Raw genomic sequence first — 22073 nt, forward strand, 5'->3', positions numbered from 1 at the left:
GTGGGAGCACCATGAGGTTCAGAAGCTCAGCTCCTTCATGACATGGTCATCACTTGAAGGGACAAGGAACACTTTGAAGTGGACAAGTCAGCTTGCAAATCTGAGAAAAAAATTACTTTCAGCAGCACCCCTGAATAAGGCCAATAATAGGATACTGGCACTACCTCTCTCAGCTCCTGGGTCCAAGCTGGGATTCCAGATCCCTACTGCATGGCAGAAATTAAGGGGAGCATTCTGCTTCCCACCTTTCCCTTTGTGCTCCTGACAGGGATGTGACAAAGCTGCAAAAAAGGCAGGAGGCCACAGTCATGTCTGCCCTGCTTGGGATCAGGAATTAGGGGGAAATTCTTGACAAGAGCAGCCGGACACTGGACATTATCCAGCACCACCATAGCACATCAAGGAAATTACTTTGGTATGTAGAGAAAAATCCAAGAAACTTCAGAACCAGGTAACTTGTTTGCTCAGTGCAACGGTATCAGACTGATTCAGCTGCACAGAGGGGTGAGGCCAGCACATATGCAACTATCAGTGAAATGCAGGAAATTCTGCATTTAATATTGACTAACTTCACAAAATACCCTGACTGACACAAAATATCCTCTTAGTCACAGCTTTACACTCTGTGGGATTGAAGGGCAACTCCTTGTTTTAGGGAATGATATTCATTTGCATGAAATGTTCTTTCATATCATCATTAAAAGTGGGGGGTTTTGTAAAGGAAAGGAACTTAATCATTGCAATCATTATTAATTTGTGAAGTCTTTTAGCTGGGTCAAGTGCTTTAATAAACACAGCTACATGAAAGAGGAAGTCATGACTGGCTTTCCCTATAAACAGAGTCCAAAACGGGCTTTTACTAAAGGCTGATCCAGACAGTCTAGTATCAGCCATGCTCCTGAGAAGAAGAAACAACTCATTTAACAGAAGTGGTGGGGAATCAGTCCTAGATAATGCAGATGATTCGCTCCCCAGGCATCTATTGGTAAGAGGCTGCTCGACACAGGAAGAAGGGACTGCAAAAGCAGTTACACAACCCAGTATTGCATAGAAAGGAAAAAATCAAGCACCCAAACGCTGGACCAAAAATCTCCCAGCACCAGGCAAGAAGGCATGCGCCAGGGACTGGCAGCACAGAGGCAGCAGCGTGGATGTGCCACCTGCGCAGCTATGGCTGGCTCTGTGCTGACCCTGCATGGCCATGGGCACCACAAAATGAGGCCAGGGCCATGGTCTGGGAAGATTTCACTTCTTTTTGTCATTTTGTCAGTGACGTGCTGCCCTGTGGCATCACTTCTCTGTGTTCATGGGCGTCATACCAGCCACCACCTGCCCTGGTCCTGGCCAGCCACAGACTCCAGGGTGGCCTGTGGGAACCTTCTCCCCAAGGGCTCTCCATTATAGCATCCCAGCCTGGGGACAGTGACCATTAGCATCCGGCCAAATGTGGTAAAGTGGCATTTTTGATACATTCCTGGAAATAGAGATGAAGGAACAGATACACCCGAATCACAGACCCTATTCAGATTGCATTCAGTGATGCCAACAGGGAGCAGGAGAGCAGCAAAGCTGTAAAAAAAAGAGAAATGAAATGCAACTTTTTAGGTAGAATCATGTTTCAAGTTCCTCATTTTCCTGTGCCCTAAGGCTTTCACAACTGAGAGAAGTAAAAATTTTCTAGTACTTCACAAGTCTTGGTGGATAAATGAAGTCACATGTACTAATTCATTTACAGGTAAGTTCATTGCATCTTCTTGCTTTTGTATTCCTCTTTACTTAGCTACTGACTTTTGCAATTAAGATTTCAATTAAAGATAATAAAGACTAATCTGACAAGAGGCAGGCTGCTTGGAGGTTTGAGCCCTGCTGACCCCATCTCATGCCATGTGTTGGAGAAGTCAGGACAGACAGGAAGATGGATAAGGGGGAGTCAGTGAAAGAGAGGAGAGGAGCTGGGCTGGCCCAGAACTGGTGACAGCAAGGGGAGCGGAAAGGCAGAGGAAATCATGACTGAAAATATCTTCTTCCTTTTCACCGTGCGGCACTGGGGGGAGAAGCCAGGCTCCAGCTGGGGACAGACGTGCTGAACCAAGCTTGAGGGGACCGCACACACCATCCCACAGCTTCCCATCCATCTCCTTCCCAACCTGCTGGTTTTATGCCTTGCACACTTTCACTACACAACAGCACATCCTTCATCATCATGGCTGTGTGCAAGGGAGAGGGAGAAGGAAAAAAGGGTCCCAAGCCAAATGGAAAACTGGTATACCACAAGGCTCCTCCTCTTCCCCTCCAGCCCAGGAAAGAGCCCACTTGCCCAGAGGGCAGGCTGGGAGCCAGCCACACTGGCCTTTCCCACAGGATGAGTCAGCAGAAGCTGCGGGCTTATCCCTCCTCACGAGGTCCTTGCTCGCTTGCACCCTCGCAGCGTGGCACCCAGAGAAGGAAACCGAAAGCAAACCCAGCGGCTTCTGGGGCACAAACCTGGGCACGAGGGAAATGCCCTCTGCACCACTGGCATAGGAGGGCAAATGCCTTCCTTCCCCTCGCACAAAACCGCACCTGGCCCTTCCAGGCAGCACCGTGCACAGCAGGAAATGGTGAGGCTTGCCAGGCCTGGCACAAGGTGCAGGCGAGTGCCATGGGTACAGCAGGGAAAGGTCAGGACTGCCCTGTGCCATGTGGGAGTGCTGCTGCAAGCACCCAACCCAGCAGGCAAACAGAGAGCAATGCACACGCGCCTGCAGTGCAGATAGAAACACTCCAACTCACCAGGCCCTTCCTCCAGCTCAGCCTTCCCCGCAGCAACCAGCTGACGTGTCTGTGTGCTGCCAGGCAGCCGTAACCATTTTGGGCACCTCCGGCATTCCACACATCAGGGCGGCTGAGAGGAGAACTTTCTGGGCTGGCTCATCTTTCCATGAGGAAGGCTTGCTTCCACCTGCCTGTGCAGTGACTGTGAAGTGACTTGTGTCTAAGAGTGGCCCACTTGATGCAAACCTCCCCAGTCTGGAGGCTGTGATCTCCACCTCCCACTATGAGCTCCACTTCAGCTCCACTCCATCCAGAGAGTATCTCCAGCCCAGCCTGTTCCACCACCAGCTCACTGTGGCTTTGAAGGGAACTTTATCCCCAGAGTAGGTGGGAAACTAGAACAAACTCCAGGTTAGGCCTAGCTTTATAAAATTATTCTCTACATATACAATCCATTCTCTTACAGCCCAGGGTCTGGGCAGGAGGTACAGTTTATAGGCAGCATGCTCCAGGGACTGCTGCTTTGATGGAAACTCCACATTTTCCTGGAACAGGGGCAGGAAAAAACAAGATACCGAAGCAGGTTTTATGAAACATCTCATACCACTTCTTAAATGCCTGAGTCCTCTTCACACTGGCAGTTTTTAAGAGGGTGCTATTTTCGTTCTAGCTTAGATGCACACCTGGATAGCATTTACATAGTCATTCATTGCTCTCCCTGACATGTTTGTCCCTGTGATGCCAGTTCCAACTGTGGACCAGAAAGAGTCTGGCATAACAAATTAAATATCTAGAGGAGTACTAAGGATACAATTTATTTTCAAAATCACTAAAAAACCCAAGCAAAACAGCTAATGGCAATACAGATAGACATAGAAGGGACAGAAATCAAAAAATGTACAATCTATTTCATGTTATTGCACTTTTTTGTAATATACAAGACATATTAAACAGTTTTAATTAAAAGAAGTTTTATTTATATAAATAAAAGTGTAAATATACAATATTATACAATAAGTGTATCAGACTAACACACAAAATCTACCTACAGTGGGATCCCCATTTCTCTCATGAGCTAGTCTACTCTTCATCAATATTTTCACTTGTACATTTACATAACCTAAACATAGAAACAGGTAAACATTCCCATCTGGGAATACTTACTTCAGAATTTGACAAGAACCACTGCAGAACATTTATCAGGGTTAATTTTAAGTGAGGGTCATTAGGAAATACGAATCACTTAACAATTTCTTAATATTTATCTGTCCTTCTATTGTTTTTGTTTTTTTTTAGCGAGAAAATGATCAAATGTTTTTCCCTCCCTAATCTCAGAGCTTTCAGTACAGATGCAGTCCCTAGAGAAGCTGGAAAGAGCTTCCAGGTACAAAAGGTTGCAGAATATGCAATGGCAGTATCTCACTGCTCTCATATCCATGATGTGCCCCTTCAGCTGCCCCAGGCCTGGATGCACCAAAGCCCTAAACCTTCTCCATCTAGGAGCAAACTCCCCTTGTCTGGAATGCCTTCAGCTCCCTGATGAAGAAGTGCATAATTTCATCTTGATTTTTTGGTCTTCTAGGATGTAGCTGCCAAGTCACTGCTCTCCTAGAGTTTGCCCAACACTCCAGCAGGGTGAAGGATCACCATGGGGACTGATATGCAAACAGCAAGGCCATATACTGAATACTGATGAACTAATGCAACATCCTCCATCATTTTAGTGCAACCAGGCTCTCAGAAAAAGAACATTTACTTTGCTAGGTGTGTAACCAAAACTTTACTACATCTGCTTGGTCTAAACATCTTGTCTGCAATAAAGCAGACACCCATACTGCATAAATCCTGGAGCGTTTTCAGGGCATGTCACCCCAAGAAAGATGTCAGGAAATGCTACTGTAATCATACCAACATCAGTGAAGATGTTGTTCTTCCACAAGGAAAAAGAAAAGGTATTTTCAGGAACAGAAACAATCAGGGTTAAATACAATTCTTCTGCTTGCTCTAATGTTAGTAGAGAAGTGTTATCTTTCTACCCATAGTAACTATTATCAGATTTAAAACATTAAACTATCTTTTAAATTATAGCTACTACTGAATCACACACAAAAATCCCCATTTCTGTTTGCTGTTACTCAGCCAATACTTATCTACGTGCATGTAAAATAAAATACTGAACAGTATCTGATTACTGAAAAAAAAAGCCTTCTAAATCACTCACAATGAACAGTACCTGCAAATAAGCATCTGAAAATACCACCACGTATCATCTTAAGACACCTCAAAGTAACTTTAATTTACAAAATGAAGACTACCTTTGAGCTCACACTGGTTTAGGAGTGAGGGAGATATATGCCTCCCTGCGATGGAACCTTCGGAATTCTAGACTGTGGACTGAAAAAAATGCCATTGCCTAAAACACAACTGTGATTTACCACATTAAAGTAGCAAAAAGTCAGTACTGCACTGCACGTATTATACGTATACAGGTATGCATTCACTACGCTGCATTAAATTCCACATGCATTTTATGTATCTATTATACACTCTATTACAGTCGGATTTTGGTCATTCCTGAACAAGGCCTCACCATTCAGCTGTCCCTGCTGAATTATCTTCTCCCTGTTTTTCAGCAAATATGCAGGGGTAACCTCTTCTATCCCATCACAGGCCTGGAATCTGTGTGGTCCTCCAGCCCTAAGAGCTGCATCCTCCTGAAGCCTCTCCCACCACAGAGGTGACTGGAGGCATGGACCAGTCCCGACAGAGTGGCTGAGCTTTGGGTTCACAGGGGACCCAACTCCACAGTCATCTCACAGCACTGAACCTGAATTAGTTTCAGCAGAAATCCTGCAGGCAAAGTAGCTGTAGGAGTACATACAGTATTGCCTTTCCTGTAACCAAAAGCTGCATCTCTCCCTGGATTCACATGCTAATACGTCACTGAAAAAGAATTAAACCTATTTGTTCATTTTTAGGCAAACATTGCACAGCTTTTCTATTCATCTGGTCTCAGGTTGACTTGCAGAAAACTGAATTTTCTTCTGCTCATCATGAGCTGAAGTCTAATGAAGCTGTCACAGAGATGAACCCAAGCGAGTGCTCTACTAACCTGGAAGCAATTGCTTCAAGCACTGCTGAATAAATGTAAATAAACTGAACTACAGTATGATCTTGGGGAAGGGCCAAGTGACAAGCCCAGACCTTTTTCTAACAGCTATGCAGTGTCTTGGCTCACTGAAAACAGAGGCAGCACTTCAGACTTGGACTGGTTCCAGGCCGAGGACTCTTCACCTTGGGGATGTTGGCTGCAAGCAGTCTCCAGCCTAATGTGATGTACAACCTGAGCACTGTGGAACAAACAACTTGTTCTCAGCTGATAAGGACACTGGCCCATTTCCTCCTGTATGCATTTTATGTTGTTTAGCTATCCCAGATGTAGGAAGAGAAATAACAGAGTCTAATCTCTTGCACCCATACACTCTCCTCCCAGCACAGCAGACTAAGCAGCATGGCCCACTACTGATACCTCTTCTGTGAGTAGAGGTGAGAAAATCCAAACTAAGCTCCTGTGGCATTGCAACCCTTTCTCTTTTGCTGTGCCCAACACCGTGGTTTCTCCCATATACACAAACAGTTTTCAGTTTCACCACCAGAACACTCAGTATCAGCCCAGTCCTGACGCAGTTGGGTGTACTTGCATCATCCACACACATATCCTCAACCCACTCTCACACAAGCAAAAATAAATACTGGACAGGAGAAACAAAAAAGACCAATTAAAAGCCACCACAAATATGGCCAGCTCAGATTTAATCTGTTATAATCCCCATTTTTAGATCACCACTTTTCAGCTTGGGTCTTTCAAGTTGGGCAGCCTTATACCTCTTGAAGATAAATAAAAGCAGCCCAACTTGAAGACGTTCTTGGCGGTCACTGAAGTGATCTGTAAGTGGGATCTGTAAGTGCTCAGCACCTGAAATTATCCCCCTTTTAAAAATATATATATTTTAAAGGTGCCTAACATTAGAAGCCTAAATTTGAAAATTCAGACCCCAGTTTTTTATCGCCTCCATTTTAATCATAACTAACAACTCAGTATACATCTTGGTGGACAATCACCTATTATATGGACATGATTTTCTTACAGACTTCTAATGCATTAACACCAAATGTCTTCAGATACAAGTTGCACCTAGAAGTAGATTCAGTTGTGGTGGATGCTGAGTTAGTTCATTAATTTTAAGAGGATTTTTCAGCTTTGCAATAAAATGCTTGTATTTTAGGCATACGAGTTGTGCAAAATTATACTCTTTTGTCATGCACTTTTAGCAAAACTGCACTTAGAAGAATAAAGTGAGATTGTTCCAGACATTCTCTTATTACAACAAAAAAAAGGACCAGACCCTAAGGAAGTGTCCTTAAGTCTTATTACAGTTAAGTGATATAGTACAATCTAAAATCCACCCTTGTCAACAGGATGGCAACCAACAAGTTCTACTACCAACACTCTGCAAGATACTAAAAATATCAGGGACAGGCACAGTGTTATTTATCTCAGTCAAAATACTTTAAATCAAACCCAGGAGAGGTCTCGAAGTTCCAATAAAACTGCCACATAATACAAAATTGTCTCTAACTTTTGGCTTCCTTCATCCCCAATCATTAGGTGAGATCTTTGAAGCTCATCACACGCTTGCTCAGTGGTTCTCCAAGGCTCTTAGCACCTCTCTGTAAAGCATTAAGACACTTCTGTGTGGCTTTATAAACAAAGACAGCTTTTAGATAGTTATAAATGGTTTGTCTTAGCAAGTGTGATTAGACGTAGTGCTTCCATCATACTGCAGTTCTGTGTTTTCTGATTAGCAATTGAACAGGCCCCTCTGGCACAGATTTAATGATGTTCCAGGCATCGTAATGCATGAGCCCAATTAATGACTTCCCACTAACAGCAAGAATTTCATCTCCAGTTTCTATGTTTCCAGATTGCTCCGCAGCACCACCTAGAAGCAAAAGTGGGGAAAACTCAGTGTTAAAAGAAGAAGTGAGCCCACAAAAATCTGCTTTCTACTGGGATGCAATAAACCATTTTTTCCAACTTCATCCAATTTCAATACAAGTCACTAATGTTCACACCAGCTCTAGCAAGCTACTCCATGCTGCATCTCACAGAAAATGTTGTTTTAACCAAGAAAAAGTCTTGTTCTCAGAAAAGATGTCTGGTTTTGAAAGAAACAACATAAGTGTATGACATATGTTGAATGTTATCTCTGTAGTTGTAAGAAAACCTGTTTGATAAAATAACCATGAAGGTTATATGTGGCATGGATGCACTTTCTCAACTTTAACAGGGTAATAGGCAAATAATGCAGCGGACTGTAAAACTTGAGATGAACAAACCAAACCCTGATAGCAAACTTTGGCCAAACACCACTCACAGAAAGCTTCTAGAGAGAGGCATACCCTTTACTGCTGATGAAAGTATCTTCTCTGTAATGATAATTAAACTAGCATGAGCCATCACAGGGAGGGGAAAAGGACTGTTTGTAAGGATGTAAAAGAATAAGCTCAAAAACTCAACATGCCTTTTACCCTAAGAAGCACTTTTTAGGGAGGGAAAAAACACACACACACACACACACACACACACACACACACAAACTGATAAGTAATTCAGTAAATACGTGTTTGATTTTTTTTATCTTGATGAGGGAGTTAATCACTGAAAAGTAATTCTGTAAAAATGCTGTGTACATGTAGTTTCATCCAGAGTTTTCAGCCACCTTCAGAAAGGGTCTTACTTTTCACTAAACTGACATGTGACATATGAAAGTCACAGCATAGTTCTGGGATTTTTTTTCTTTCTATGTGTGGTTCATGTAAGTTTAACTACCTGCTGACAAACAAAGCACTCACGACCGGCAATTTCTGACTACAGATATCCCATATTCTTAGCAAAGCCCAATAATAACCCTTTAAAAGAAAACAAAAAGACAGAAATATGGTAAAATTCATAACTGGGTATAATGCAGGGTGGTGTTTCAGTACCACGCTGATTATATGCACTATGCATTTCTTAGAAAAGAGAACTGGATAATGCATGAATGTCTCAGACCACTGTATAGATGATTGCTTCTGTAGTCTAATGTCTAGAATAGTGGACAGACCCATACTTAGCAAAGCAGATTGCTCCACATTTACTAGCAGATGCAATCCCCAGCCATTCCCGGGAGCGTTTTTCTTTTAATGACCACTTTGGCCTAGTAAGTGGCAATAAATGAGAGCCACAAAACCCACCCTTGCTTCAAAAAAATGCTGAGCACAGTAATTGAAATGTCTGTACAATGCACAGACAAAAGGAAAACTGGGATAACATCCACTGCATGCATGTAGTACCTTTAAATATCCTTTTTACAAGTAAGGGCTTATCTCCAGCAATGGAAGCTTTTCCACCATCGAGACTGAATCCCAAACCAGCAGAGGTTTTCAATAATTCAACGCAGATGACATCATTCATGTCCAGGTTTGGATCTGCAATTGAACATGCACAGCATCTTGTTATGCAGATAACAGTAAATAGCAAGTTGTGTTTGGTTGGTTTTTGCTTTTGGTGCAGTGTCAGGACAATTGAGAGTTCAGTTACTCAGACTAGGGGATGACACCAAGTTTCTCAGAAGGGAAGGTATTCTATTGTAGCTGTAAATGGGAGACAGTACAAAATGCATTTACACACAGGGACATTTTCATTTTACATGTTCAACAAAAACCTGCCAAGGCATCTTTTTTTGGCAAAATTATAGCTAGCAAATTTAGCAAATACTCTAAATATCAACAAAATAACTGAAAAATTACAAAAATAGGGAGTGGAGAGCATTTCTTTTTCTTTCATTTGCTCCCTTTGCTTATTTAATGAACTATATCTTTTTAAGTAACAGGAATGAATGAAATGTTTATTTAAGCAAACATGTTCCATTCTCTTAAGCAAAAATCTGTAATCACTTACTAGGGGGAAAAATTGTTTCTTGTCTCCTGTCTGTGTATTTAATTATAATTAACTGTAGTTGTACCATGCCTCCTACATAGCAGATATTTCTGAAGTGAAATATTGCTGTAGCTGACTTAAAACATGATTTTGCTTAGGAGGAAATAAATCTGCAGTTTTGGAAAACAGGATCCTCTTTGCCCTGTGTGAATGTAATAATTATGTAGTCTGTGTTATCACAAATTACTGCTACTGTTATCTTGGACAACTTTAAACGTTATCTAAAACATCTGGTGATGTCCTTCACCTGGAAGGGTGGAAAGACTCTGAATAACCCAACACTATTTTGTTTATGAGATAATGTTGCCCCCTAGTGCCTGGACTCAGTAGATATTCTGCATTTGTCAGGGTGCAGGATGTAGGGAGTTTAGGGCAGAGAGGGATTCTGAAGTAATTACACAGATTATATCCATGGGAGCAATTCCAGAAAGGCTGATCCATTAATTAACAGAGTGCTTTTTTCTTTTATTTTTTTTAATAAGCTGTGTTACAAAGTCGCATCATAAAACCCAGTGTAAGCACAAAACAAAAGAAACTGCTACAGAAAAAAAATCCCCATGAGAACAGTAATGATTACATCCAACAGATTAAAAAGAATTGAGTGGCAGCTCCGTGTCCTTGTTTTGGGGTGGACAGAGCTGAGTGCCTTGTGTTGCCCTGGAGGGGGAGGCCCCTGGTCATCCCCTGCTCTCAAGCAGCACCATCCAGAGAGATGCTCAAGGGGTTTGGGTCTTAAAAAAAAAATTTCAGAGGTCTCTTCCTAACACCCCAGGTGCAGCCTTGACACCAAATGCTGTCTTGTTCCCAAACAGGAACCTAATATTCCACTAATACATTTCCACTTAAACCATTTGTCCCTACATTCCTGTGGGATGGCTGACTTCAATAGGCTTACTTCCCTTTACTGCAACATAAAAATATTTTTTCTGTGTTTCTAGTAGAAACAGCATGAAATCTGCTTTTACAAAGAACAAGCTCAGTCCCTACATTTAATCAATGGCACAGCATGGGACTTTCTTTTTAACATTTTTAAAAATTATTTCTGGTTGTTTTCTGTCTTGCATTGACTACTGTTATTACTTAAAAGGAGTTTATCCTGGATTGGAAGAGTATGTGGAACCACTTACCTAAGTAGAAATTAGATTCAGCCCTAAATTAGGTCTTCTAAGTTTGTGCCTTGTTACAATAATTAAAAAAAAGACCAACACAAACAACCAAACCCCAAACTGTATTTAGATTCCAAAGAGAACAAATAAAATTTAAAGGTAATTTCATTTTCTCCCTTCAATCATATAAGGCACAGACGCTCTTAATCTAAAACACATTGACATTTTTCCCTTCAGTCTGCTCTGCAAAGGAATCCTTCCAACTATTCTTGGACAAAGATCATACCTGTTCCTATTTCCATGGAAACATCCTTTCCAGACCCCACACATTTTCTGCCAGTAGCTGATATCTCAAGTCTGGAGGAATTGTTTGTTTTGTCTTTTTCCTTCTGGATGACAATGACTGCATATTTGTACAGCCTTGCCTGATGAAGAGTATTCAGGACATCCCCATGGACTGAGCTTGCCAGAGATTTGCCATTGATTGACAGAACAAGATCTCCTCGATGGATAGTCCCTTCTTGAGATGCCACTCCCTTTGAAAACACTCTGTGGACCTACAAGAAAGGTAATTTTAACAAGGACGTTTTAACCTCATGACCACACACAGCATTCTACAGGCCACACTGAACAGAGACACTCTACCAAAATTTGCAGCCAGTGCCCACTACCTGGTTACCAAGCACACAGCATTTGCTCCAGTGAACACCCTCAAAGTGACTAGACAGATCTCCATTTGGGGATGGGGGAATTCAGAGATGCTATTATTGAATGGTCATTTCTAAGACAAAGATGACCAAAACCAGCTAGGGAATGTAATATCAAAAATCACTTATGATCTCACTAAACTCCTCACAGGCCTTCAGTTAACATATTTCAAGTGACACAGAGGTTAAATCCACGTCCGTGCCACAGCAACCACCAAGAACACTGTGGTGTGCAACACCTACTCCCCTAGTTCCCACTGGCTGGGACATGCATCCTGTGCTGTTTTCAAATGCACGTTTCTAAACATCTGTGCACAGAAAGGCTCTGACTTACTGCAGCTGTACAAGTATTTAATTGTTTGCCTCAATATGGCTGATCAAATATCATGCAAATAGATGGAAAGGGATGATTTAGCAGCTTGAAATGCATTTTTCTTGAGAAAAAATACTCTATTCAGGGTGGATTAAACTTTGAGAAAACTTCCATCAAGTTTAGATGTGTATCATTTACAAAAAGGAACAGACTAAAAGACTCAAGACCCAGTATTTAAGGACTTGCCTATTAGGCACTCTAATTTTAGCAGCCAGAATATGGTTTCCCATGGAGACAGTACTAGGTCTGCCAAGCAAATGTTCAAGGCAGCAAATCTGTGGACACATTTCTGCATTATCTTTAGGAATTTATCCTAATACCCAGACGAGCAGCAAGGCATCAGAAGCCTTTTGGCTCCTATTCCATCTCATTGCAGGGCCATGCTGAGATGGGCACCTGCTACAACCCCACAGATCCAATGAGATAAATTTCCAGCCAGTCTAAGCCAGCATTCAAAGCTGGAATAACAGCCTCAATAACAGATGAAGGCATGCAAATGCAAGTGGAATACAGGGGTCATGCCCAAAAATCTGCTGCCTTCCCTTAGTTGCTCACCTCCTCAGTACCTTGAAGCTCATTAGGCATTTTCATTTCTTCACCCAAGTGTTGATATAACAGCCCATCTAAGCAGCTCAGCACCCTTAAATCTAGCTAGGACCAAGAATCCCAGTGGGTCAAGAACATGATTAAGATCCCTTTACACAATCTGAAAAAGCATCAGGAAAGAGCAGGAACTGAGACTCATTTGGTCCCATGCCTAGCAGAATTCAGGAAAAGGATGTCATCAATCCCTCGGTCTGAGAGAGCTCAAGATCTTATTTTTTAGGTAAAGTCACAGTCTCTACGTAAGGAATTCTCTAAGGAACGCTCTTGGGGGGACACTGTTGAGCCGTCCTCTTGCTCAGAGCTGCCACTGTTTGGGAACAGAGACAGGGAACAACTTCTATACTGAGAGAAGTAGAAGCCTGCACTCTAGACTTTGACCATATTCTAACTTAATGACACTTTAATATAAAATACATTTATTTATATTGGTCTTGTCTAAATGCAAAACCCAGAAGATTCCTGCAAGGGCTTCTGTAGGCCCCAAAACGGAGGACATACCCTTCTTTTAACCTTAGCATTTAATGGATCTCTCAGGGCAGAATTTAAATATATATTTTGTGTTAAAAAAAACATCACACAGGACATGAAGTTTTCTTGGATTTTTCTGTCTCACTGATCTGTTTTTGAACAGTCACTTTTTACATACCAGTATCTTAATAGGATGCTATCTTTGGTTCAGAATGCTCCTTAAGACTTAAAAAACCCTAACCAGACAACAACCCTCATTTACTGACCACCCACACATCTTACTAACTCAAAACAAACTTGTGACATGAAATCCATAATGTTTGCTGAGGTCTGCAACAATTAGTCTTGTGATCTGAAAAATCCTTCAAAAACTTTGCTGCACAGAGTTTCCTTTCAAGGGCTGGAAATTAAGTCTCCCCTAAAATGCTGTGTGCACTGCAGCTGCATGCAGAATTTTATTTACATGCATAGATAGGATTTAGATCTAGCCCACCCCATCCAGTAACAGATTTTTAAAGCCTGAAAGCATAATTGTTATCCATCTCCAATAATAAAAATTATACTTCCCAGACACTCTGATTTCAGTAGCAGATGGTAAACTGCTGCTTCTGAGAGACACTGTGAATGACTTGCAGTGAGTCTTGATAAATGAGCACTTGATCTAATCACCAGCCTGTTTTAAAGTGAGCTTTGTAGAAAAATGACTTGCAGCCATCACTTACTGTGACTGATTTCTGTTCCAAGTCTATTCCTCCAGCAACACTAAATCCCAGGCCAGCTCCTTCTTCTTTGTGCAAGACTACAAAGTATGTGTCCTCTTTGCTCTAGCAGAAAAATGGAGGAAGGGGAAGAAAAAAACACAAAACCAAATATTAAGACCAAGTACCCACATAAATGACAAATTCCCAGTACCCACAAATTATGGCAGGTGAAAAGAGACAACTCAAAGAATCAAAACTGAGACATTAAATGCATTTCCCTTCATGTTACAGATGAAGCAGCCATCTAGGAGAACTCGGGTGACAAGGAAGGTTTCTTCAGTCAGTCCAAGGCTAGCAAACAAAGTCAAAATTAGGTAGTGAAATGGCATTAAACCTTGGGCAACCTAATTTTTACAGGTTGTAGTCAGTTTTGCATTGTTCAACATTTTGCAGTCAAAATTCAATATTTCCTACACCTTTCTGGACCAAGCACTGTACTCTTCAGCGTATTACTAATACTTTTGTTATCCAATTTCATCTTCATAGATGTAGTGCAGGGCAGTTGCATCACCCTCTTCTCAGCAAGGCTGGACAATCCTGCAAGGGGGAGTGGCTACACTACTGAAGCTTGGGAAGGTCAGATAGGACAGCAGAAAAATCTGTTTCTCTTGGGAGATGAAAGTAAGGAGCCTGTTAGTGACCTAATCACAACTGAGCTGTGCTGTTGTAGAAATGGGAGCATCCTGCACAGGAAAAAGATTGGTGCAGGTTTGCATCCAACAAGTCTGACACTGTCATAGAGATTACATTTTGTAGTGTAAGGGGAGCTATAGAAAGGAATTTGGTGGAGCAGGCACATAGTACTTATTTGTGGGGCAGAGCATCAGATGTGGGAAGTAGAAAGCAGGTTTCTTAGCTTTTCCCTAGGATCCCATCTAATACCAGTTATTTCCAGAAACTGCCAATACTCAAAGTAACATCAAATCATTAGAATCCAATCTCTTAATCTATTTAGCATTAAATTATATATTTAGTTCATTAAACTCAACATATTAATTCAGCATTTGCCTTTTGTTTCAGACAGCACAGAGAGCCACAGATCATTAGATTTTGTGGTGAAACAACAGTCAAATTCTTGATCTCACGGCATGTTTCTCTGCCACATAGTGTCTGTGGAAGATTTCCTACATTAGAGGCATTCCTGCAATGTCAGAAACTGATGTCATCCTGCTCCACATCACTGATCCATCAGCACTCAATGAGAGAGGAGCAGTGAGGGCAGAATATTTTGTCCACAGTGTTTTGTAAGACCTGGTTCACTGTACTCAAGTGAGAACAGCTTTATGTCTGTCTAGAAATAATAAAATCAGTTAAGTAACTAGACTAGCCCCTTTCCAAGCAATGGAAGCACACATATCTTTGACTGTTAAGTACTGCAGAAGCCCTTTTTCTTCAAGAGATCAGGCTCTTCCCAACCCATGATATCTCAATTTAATTTGTTTATACTGGTGAAGGAAGGAAAGTCAGAAGTTCAGATGTTAAAAGAGTTATCCAAGGATCAGATGTGTTGGGCCAGTCAACAACACAGTCTGGATACTGGCTTCCCATTCCCAAGGTGCATTCCCTTCCTCCCCAGCCCTCAAAGCTGCTCCTTGCCAGCAGACATAATATTGGGCAGAGACCTGGCTGTAGATGCTTACTGCTTTACTTGGACACACAAAGGACCCACCAGGCCTCCAGTAATCACCTCTGTTTAGACTCTTAGCCAAAGATACCAGTCATAGAGACCTAACTAAAATTACCGTTTTTAAATTAATACTAGTAGCATTTATTAAATGCTAGTAACAGTAAATTCGGCACTGTTTAATGCAAAGGATGGTGACAAACTCTTCCCAGAGAACCTCTCAGTCCAAATCAGGCAGTCCGTCTCATTTTTCAGCAACTGGATAACTATGAAGAACTGTTCTATTGTACATTCAAAATCCATCATTTGAATAGCATAAAATTTTCCAGAGAATGTGCCACACTGGGCTTAAATATGGATAAGAAACTATGCAGACAAGGAGTGCATTCCAAAAAGCATTCAGCTTTATAAATATTTGAGCTCTCAGGCTTTGAAAGGTGGCATAAATAAATAATCTCTCCAAAAACACATGCAAAATACTTTAGAGAACACTTAATTACCTCTGTCCAGTTGTGCAATCCAATCCTAATTTTATCAGTAAACCTAAATAGCCCTCTTGGCTCACCAAACTTTTGAGACTTGCATTCTTTAGCTATGCTGTCCCCTGGAAGGAGATAAAGCTGGATATTTTGGGGAGGTCCTTTTCCCCCAAGCCTGTTCTATGTTTGAAATTGCAATCTTTGTGAACAAAACTCAAGAACACTCTAGATGCAGCTCAGCCAGCAGTTATGCAGACCAGATGGCAGTTTCCCTTCCAGCACCGTCATTATTTTATCAACTTCTGTTCTGATTTAAAAAGGATGTGGATGTATCCCACAAACAGAAACACCAAAAGCAGGGAAGTAATGCTCTGGCAGGCACTTCACTTTGGAAGCCTTCTTCAAACACCTACATAATGAAGCAGGTTATCTTGATACAAAAACCAGTTTCCACAAAAGAGAACAAGAAAGGTCACAGAAGTCTCTTATAAACACTTCAGCAGCCGCATTCTGGTGTTCAAGTTCAGCACTGAACAATATAAATTCAATATCTTGATTGCAGCTTCTAGCAAAAGGCACCAGCACAAAGAGGAGCAGATTCAGTTTCCCCTGCAAATTGGGGAAACTGAGTCTGACCCAGATGGCTGGTGGAAAGCTAAATTCTGATATGCAGTTACTGGGGAGCCCAGATGGAGGAATCCTTTTCCACTTAAAATAGGTCTATTTATTGTGACTCACAACTGCTTTTGAACTTCCTTATACAAAAAGCCATTCAAAATTATCATAGATTTATAGCAGGCATCTAAAAACAGCATTGGTAAAATTAACATCCACTGCAGTTGATAGTAAAAGCCTGTCATGTGCCTACTGGAGGAGCCCTGAAACAGTTTGGAAAAGATTTTATCTGCCTTTAAGAAAACCCTCATAAATCCACCAATAACCCAGTTTTATCTTGTGGTTTTTACCTTTACTTGTGCTTTGACTTCTTGGAGCATAGCAGCAACATCACATTTTGGTACTACCACTGACAAAACAGATTGCAGTTTTTGCTGGTCCAGGCTTGAGATGAGCAGCTGATCCAAGCTAAAATAAACATAAAAAGACAGAAGAGCTCTATATTTCCCAATTTTGTAGAGATACATTTCATGTATACAGTATAGGCTTTATTACGATAAATGACAAAGAAGGAGTCTCAAAAACTGGTAAGAAATGGTGTATGCTGGGAAAATAGGAAGGGGCAGAGAAGATTATTTAAGAATAACTCTGAAAGTCAGTCCCTGTTCTGTTCCCCTCATCTTTCCCTAATGGTTTTAGCAACAGACATTAACAGGAGATAGCTACATCTGAAGACTACTTCTGGCAGGACAACAAGCTCGCTTGTCACCACAGGCTGTGCTGGCAGGCAGTGCTGTGCAGCCTCCTCTCCACCACTACTGCTGTGCTGTAACATGGCCAAAAACTGACCAAAACCAGCTAGAGGGGCCGCAGAAAAGGAGCCCTGCCGTTCCAGGATAAAATTTTTAATTCTGTACTGAAGCCAAGACACAGCAGCGTGGCAGCTCCAAGGCATCAAGGTCATGAATGGCAGCCCCAGACTATGACGGGACAGTAGGCTGAAACGTGCTTTGGGGCAGACCTGCAGCACAGTGGAAGCTTTGCCTTGGGCAGGGATGAAACAATAACAGCAAAGCTGACACCAACCTGATAGACCAGCTGTTTCCCCCATCCAGAGATCTGCCATGGGGCATGTCATCATCTGAGGCAGAACCCGGCGTCCCTGAGCCGCTGTCCCAGGGGCTGCAGGCTCTCATTCCCATCCCACCCAGCTCCGCTGGGCTGCAGCGGGCTGCTGGAGCTGCCCCGCTCTGGGCAGGTGTGCCAAGGACTCGGCGGGGCGTGATTTCCAGCTCTGTCTTGAAGCAGGCAGGCTGTGGGGGCTCTGAGAAGCCCTCTCCACACAGCTTGTCCAGGTCAGGCATACTGAGGGCTCTCAGCTCCCGCAGCCTGGAGCGGGACAGCGGCGGCCGCCCCAGGCCCCGGCTGCGGCGCACCTGCGAGGCCGAGGTGGGGAAGGCGGCCATGTCTGCCCCAGCGCTGTCCTCCTCGCTCCTCTGGGGCTTTCCATCCCCTTTGCCACCCTCGGTCACACACACAGGCTCTGTGCCAAGGGGAGACTTGGCCATGGTGCTGGCTGTGCTGGGACTGCCACCGTAGGAGCTCAAGCTGCGCCGCAGTGCCCACGGAGACTCAGCGGAGCTGGATGTGGTGGCCAAGCCACCACACGGCCTCCTGGCAAGGGGCAACCTTGCAGCCGAGCATATATCAATGGCCTTCACAAAGGGCCGGTCAAAATTTGCCAGGTTTTCAAAGGATTTGATCCTCTGTTTCACAGAGAAGGATGAAATCGGCTCATGGGGCCAGTTCAGCTCATAGTAATAGTAATTCCGCCTGAAGCTTCTCAGTTTATCAGCAGTGGGGTAGCTAACGTCACTGGCTGAGGAGGACACATCATGGACCTTCTGGGTACTTTTGGAGGTGTAAGCCTGCTCCTTTCCACTCTGGCTGTTAGGCAGATTCAGGTGAACCATCTTTAACACCCCCATTGCTGCCTGTGGGTATTTCTCCTCTGCAGTTTGGCCCTGAGGGCCTTGCACAGGGTGAACCTCTGTAACATGGCAGTCCTCCCTCAAGTGACCTGCTAACTGGGATGGCATCGAGTAGGTCCTCGTCACAGGTTTTGATAAGCCACAGAGACGTCTGTCTCCAGCAGTATGTCCTCTTGAGAAATACTGCATGGTCCCCATCTCCTCAGTCAGCCGAGGCACTTCTGCATTCACCTCTTCTGCTTTCTCCAGCAATGGCAGCCGCAAAAATGATGCTGGTGAGGACGAGGCAGAGGAGGAGGAGGAAGGGGATGATGAGGAGGAAAGCTTCACCTCAATGAAAGTGCGTTGGATCTCCTGCCCTTCCAGCTGCTCCTGCTGAACTGAGGGGGACCCTAATGAAGAAGAGCAGACTCCAGCAGCCATTCCTACGTTTTGCAGATCTAATTGCCTAAGGTCATCTGCACTATGGATGCTTTTGATTGTGTTCAGGTCTCCTCCGGGGTTATCAGTCCTCCCTTTCACATATTCAGGTTTTGGCATCCCCTGAGGAGGTGAGGTGACTATGGACTGACTATCTCTGGCTCTGAAATCATCCATCTTAGCATCCTTACCCTGACACACCACAGCCTGCATGGAAACTTGCTTCTCTTTTGGCTTTCCCCATGATAGCTCCCCACAGCCACATTTCACTTCACCACTCATGGTTGGACTGCTGCTGCCATTCAGGAGAGGCAGAAGTGAATCTTCAGAAATTACCAGAGATGATTTATTTTCTAGCTCTGATTTCAGAGTCTTTGAGGCTGCTGAAATGCTCTTTCCAGGATCTGAGTTTGTAGGTGAGTTACGGGACAATGGTGTTTTCTTTCCCAGGAGTTTGGGGGATAGTTGTGGAGAAACAGAAGCCCTTTTCTGATCAGCTCCATTGACTTTGGTAGGAGTAATGCCAGAAGAATCTGAATTTGTCTTTGCTTTGCTTTTGATGGTGAACCCTTTTAGCTTTGGTCCTGCTTTAGATTTCTGATTATTTAAAAGGGTGTCCATTATACTTTTTTGTGCCATTGCCTTAGACTCCTGACAGGATTTTTTCTGTGAGGATGGGCTGTGCGGTACTGCAGCTCCTTTGCAGTGATTTGTGCCTGAGCTTTGGACTTTTCCATTTGAAGTCCTTCCTGAAGTCACAGAGTTAATTTTCTCATTTTTTCCTGGCAATTCATGAATTGCATTAGCCTTTGGATCTTTAGATCTAGTAGGAAAGGGTGACCTGAGTGATATTCCTCTTGTTGATGATGCATTCACATGATTGCTGTCTGTTTTAGACAAGGTGGACAAACTGTTGGTTTCTTTCTTCACTGAGCAATAATCAACAGCATGATTACAATCATCAACTGCCATTTCACTTTCAGATTTGGATCTCTGCTCATCATGACATCCTTCTTTCTCAAACAAGCTGTTCTCCAAGACATTGACATTTCTAGCAGAGCAAAAGCTTGTCTTTTTGCAGTGCAGAGATCCTTTCTCTTCAGTGGATTCACAGCATTTCTTATGTTCATTACTGTTCCCCAAATCTATCTGTTCTTCTGTACGTAAGGCACCATTGTTACAGAAAGAGTAAACTTCAGGGATACTGACTGAATTCTTTAGGATGTCTTCTTCTGGCAGGAGAACTGAGGAAGGAGAACACAAGGATGCAGAGGACACATCTGGACACTGTGAAGGACATGGAGTGGGACCACCATGATCTTCCAAATCTAGTTTGTTGATGCTTGTCTCCAGTGACCCACACATTACACAGCCATCACTCTGCAAAGCTTTGCCACTGTACGGGTGCAGCAGGGACAGTGAGGATGAGCTTGTTCCAGAGATGCAATGCTGTTCCTGTGCGGGCTTCTGCGGCTCATCGTTCATGCAACAAATCTCAATTTGCTCCTCATCTGACTCTGTTACAGTAGAGCCTGTGGGGGCATTAGCAGCAGCACATTGCCCAAGCAACACCTCACTAGCACTTTCAAAGGCTTCTGTGACAGACTCTGCATCCGAGTGAGAATCCTCCGCAGCCCCATACATCGACTTTGGAAATGGGTCACTTCTCTTCCTTTCCAGAGAGTTTGCTGCAGGTAACTCATCCTCATTTAAACTGCTAAAATTCCTAGAATAGTTATTTAGAGAGTTTTTATTCACAGTAAAAAGTTTGCCTGTGTTGATGGAGTCCAACACAGACAGCCCCAAAACCCCTTGTGCATTAGCTCCACAATTCACAGTTTTTTCCAGCAGCTCCTCCTTGGGCGCTCGTGGCTCAGAGCCGGGGCAGCCTTCGTCAGTGCCACAGCAGCACATGGTGGTGTACTCGTCCCGGAGGGGACTTTCTGCGCGCGACGGGGTGCGCGAGGCCCTGCCCTCGGGGGCACCCATCTGGCTGAGCAGGTCATCGATGTCAGTGACAGGGATGGCAGCGCAGTCCTCCTCACGGCTGGCCCTCGGGCTGCCTCTGTGCACGTCCCTGCTCGGGGCATCGGGCGGCAGTGTTGCTCTCTCCGCCACGCAGCTGCCGACAGCAGTCTGCAGACCTGCTCTTTCTCGCTTCCCAGAGCTCTGCTCTTCCTCTGCTGTGAGGATGCTGTTGACATTGGCCTGATTTTGAGTGTCTATCCCTGGAGACAGGATGAGGTTTGTAAATCTGCTGACAGCTGCATCATGATTAAAAAAAAAAAAAAAAAAGAAAAAAAAAGGCAAAATCCTGTCAAATATAAGAAGTGATATAGAAAACACCAGGTTTTATTACAAAAATAGACACCCACATAGACTACATGTTTTCATTTTGATCTGCACTCCTCCTCCTCTGTAATGATGTTTACAACAACTCAAATTAATCATAACCATGTGTATTTGAGTAGTGCACAGAAGGGAGCAATCCACTTATCCAAGGTGAGCAGTCATGATCTGTTTAACTCTCATCTTTGAAATTACAGCAGTCAAGCAGCCAACTACCAAAGCGTCAGCATGCAGTAAGTCACGCTGAGCAGCATTGCTTCTCATCACTTGTTTCATCTCTGAAGTCTCCCACAGAGACCCCAGGGAGCACAGAAAGCCCTGACATAGCAAAGGTGACCAGATAACACAGTGACAGTCTGTGCATAAATAACTTGGCTCTGACCCCTCAGCACTTTTGCAGGTGTTCAATGTGACATGCATGGGTGACGTTATGCACACATTAAGCACATGGGCTTTACTGCATTTCTGGCATAGACCTCTCCTTAACATGTTCCAGAACATGTTTAACCCACTCCTGGGCAGCACACCGAGCTCTCTGTCACTGCTGCACTCTGACATATTCCGGCTGACCCATTTCTCCACATCTTCAGCTTCCAGCACTTCACTCTATGCACCAGATTCCACCTCTCTACACTGCTTCTGAGACATGCATCCCCATTCAAGCTGCCTTCCAGAGGCCAGTTACTATGACATGGAGCCGAGAAAGCGTATGAAGAAGGAGAGGCTATTCAGTATCAATGTCCTGTCCTGCTCATTTAAAGGTGCCTGCACATCTCTG

The 22073-nt window shown here is 43.4% G+C and overlaps 1 protein-coding gene across 1 annotated transcript in view; it reads right to left on the reverse strand.

The window, feature by feature from the left end:
- Positions 1-3545: 3545 nt before the first annotated feature.
- The window catches only part of PDZD2 (PDZ domain containing 2), a 202074-nt gene continuing 183546 nt past the window's right edge, over positions 3546-22073 (reverse strand). Inside the window, exons 21-26 of the mRNA XM_054517933.1 lie at positions 17622-21210; positions 16886-17003; positions 13779-13880; positions 11189-11459; positions 9151-9285; positions 3546-7757 (exon numbers count right to left, since the gene is read on the reverse strand). Coding sequence (XP_054373908.1) covers positions 7591-7757; positions 9151-9285; positions 11189-11459; positions 13779-13880; positions 16886-17003; positions 17622-21210 — 4382 coding nt within the window. The 3' untranslated portion in view covers positions 3546-7590. The remainder of the gene's footprint in view (positions 7758-9150; positions 9286-11188; positions 11460-13778; positions 13881-16885; positions 17004-17621; positions 21211-22073) is intronic.

Source organism: Molothrus ater, chromosome Z, assembly GCF_012460135.2.
Source record: "Molothrus ater isolate BHLD 08-10-18 breed brown headed cowbird chromosome Z, BPBGC_Mater_1.1, whole genome shotgun sequence".
NCBI lineage: Eukaryota > Metazoa > Chordata > Aves > Passeriformes > Icteridae > Molothrus > Molothrus ater.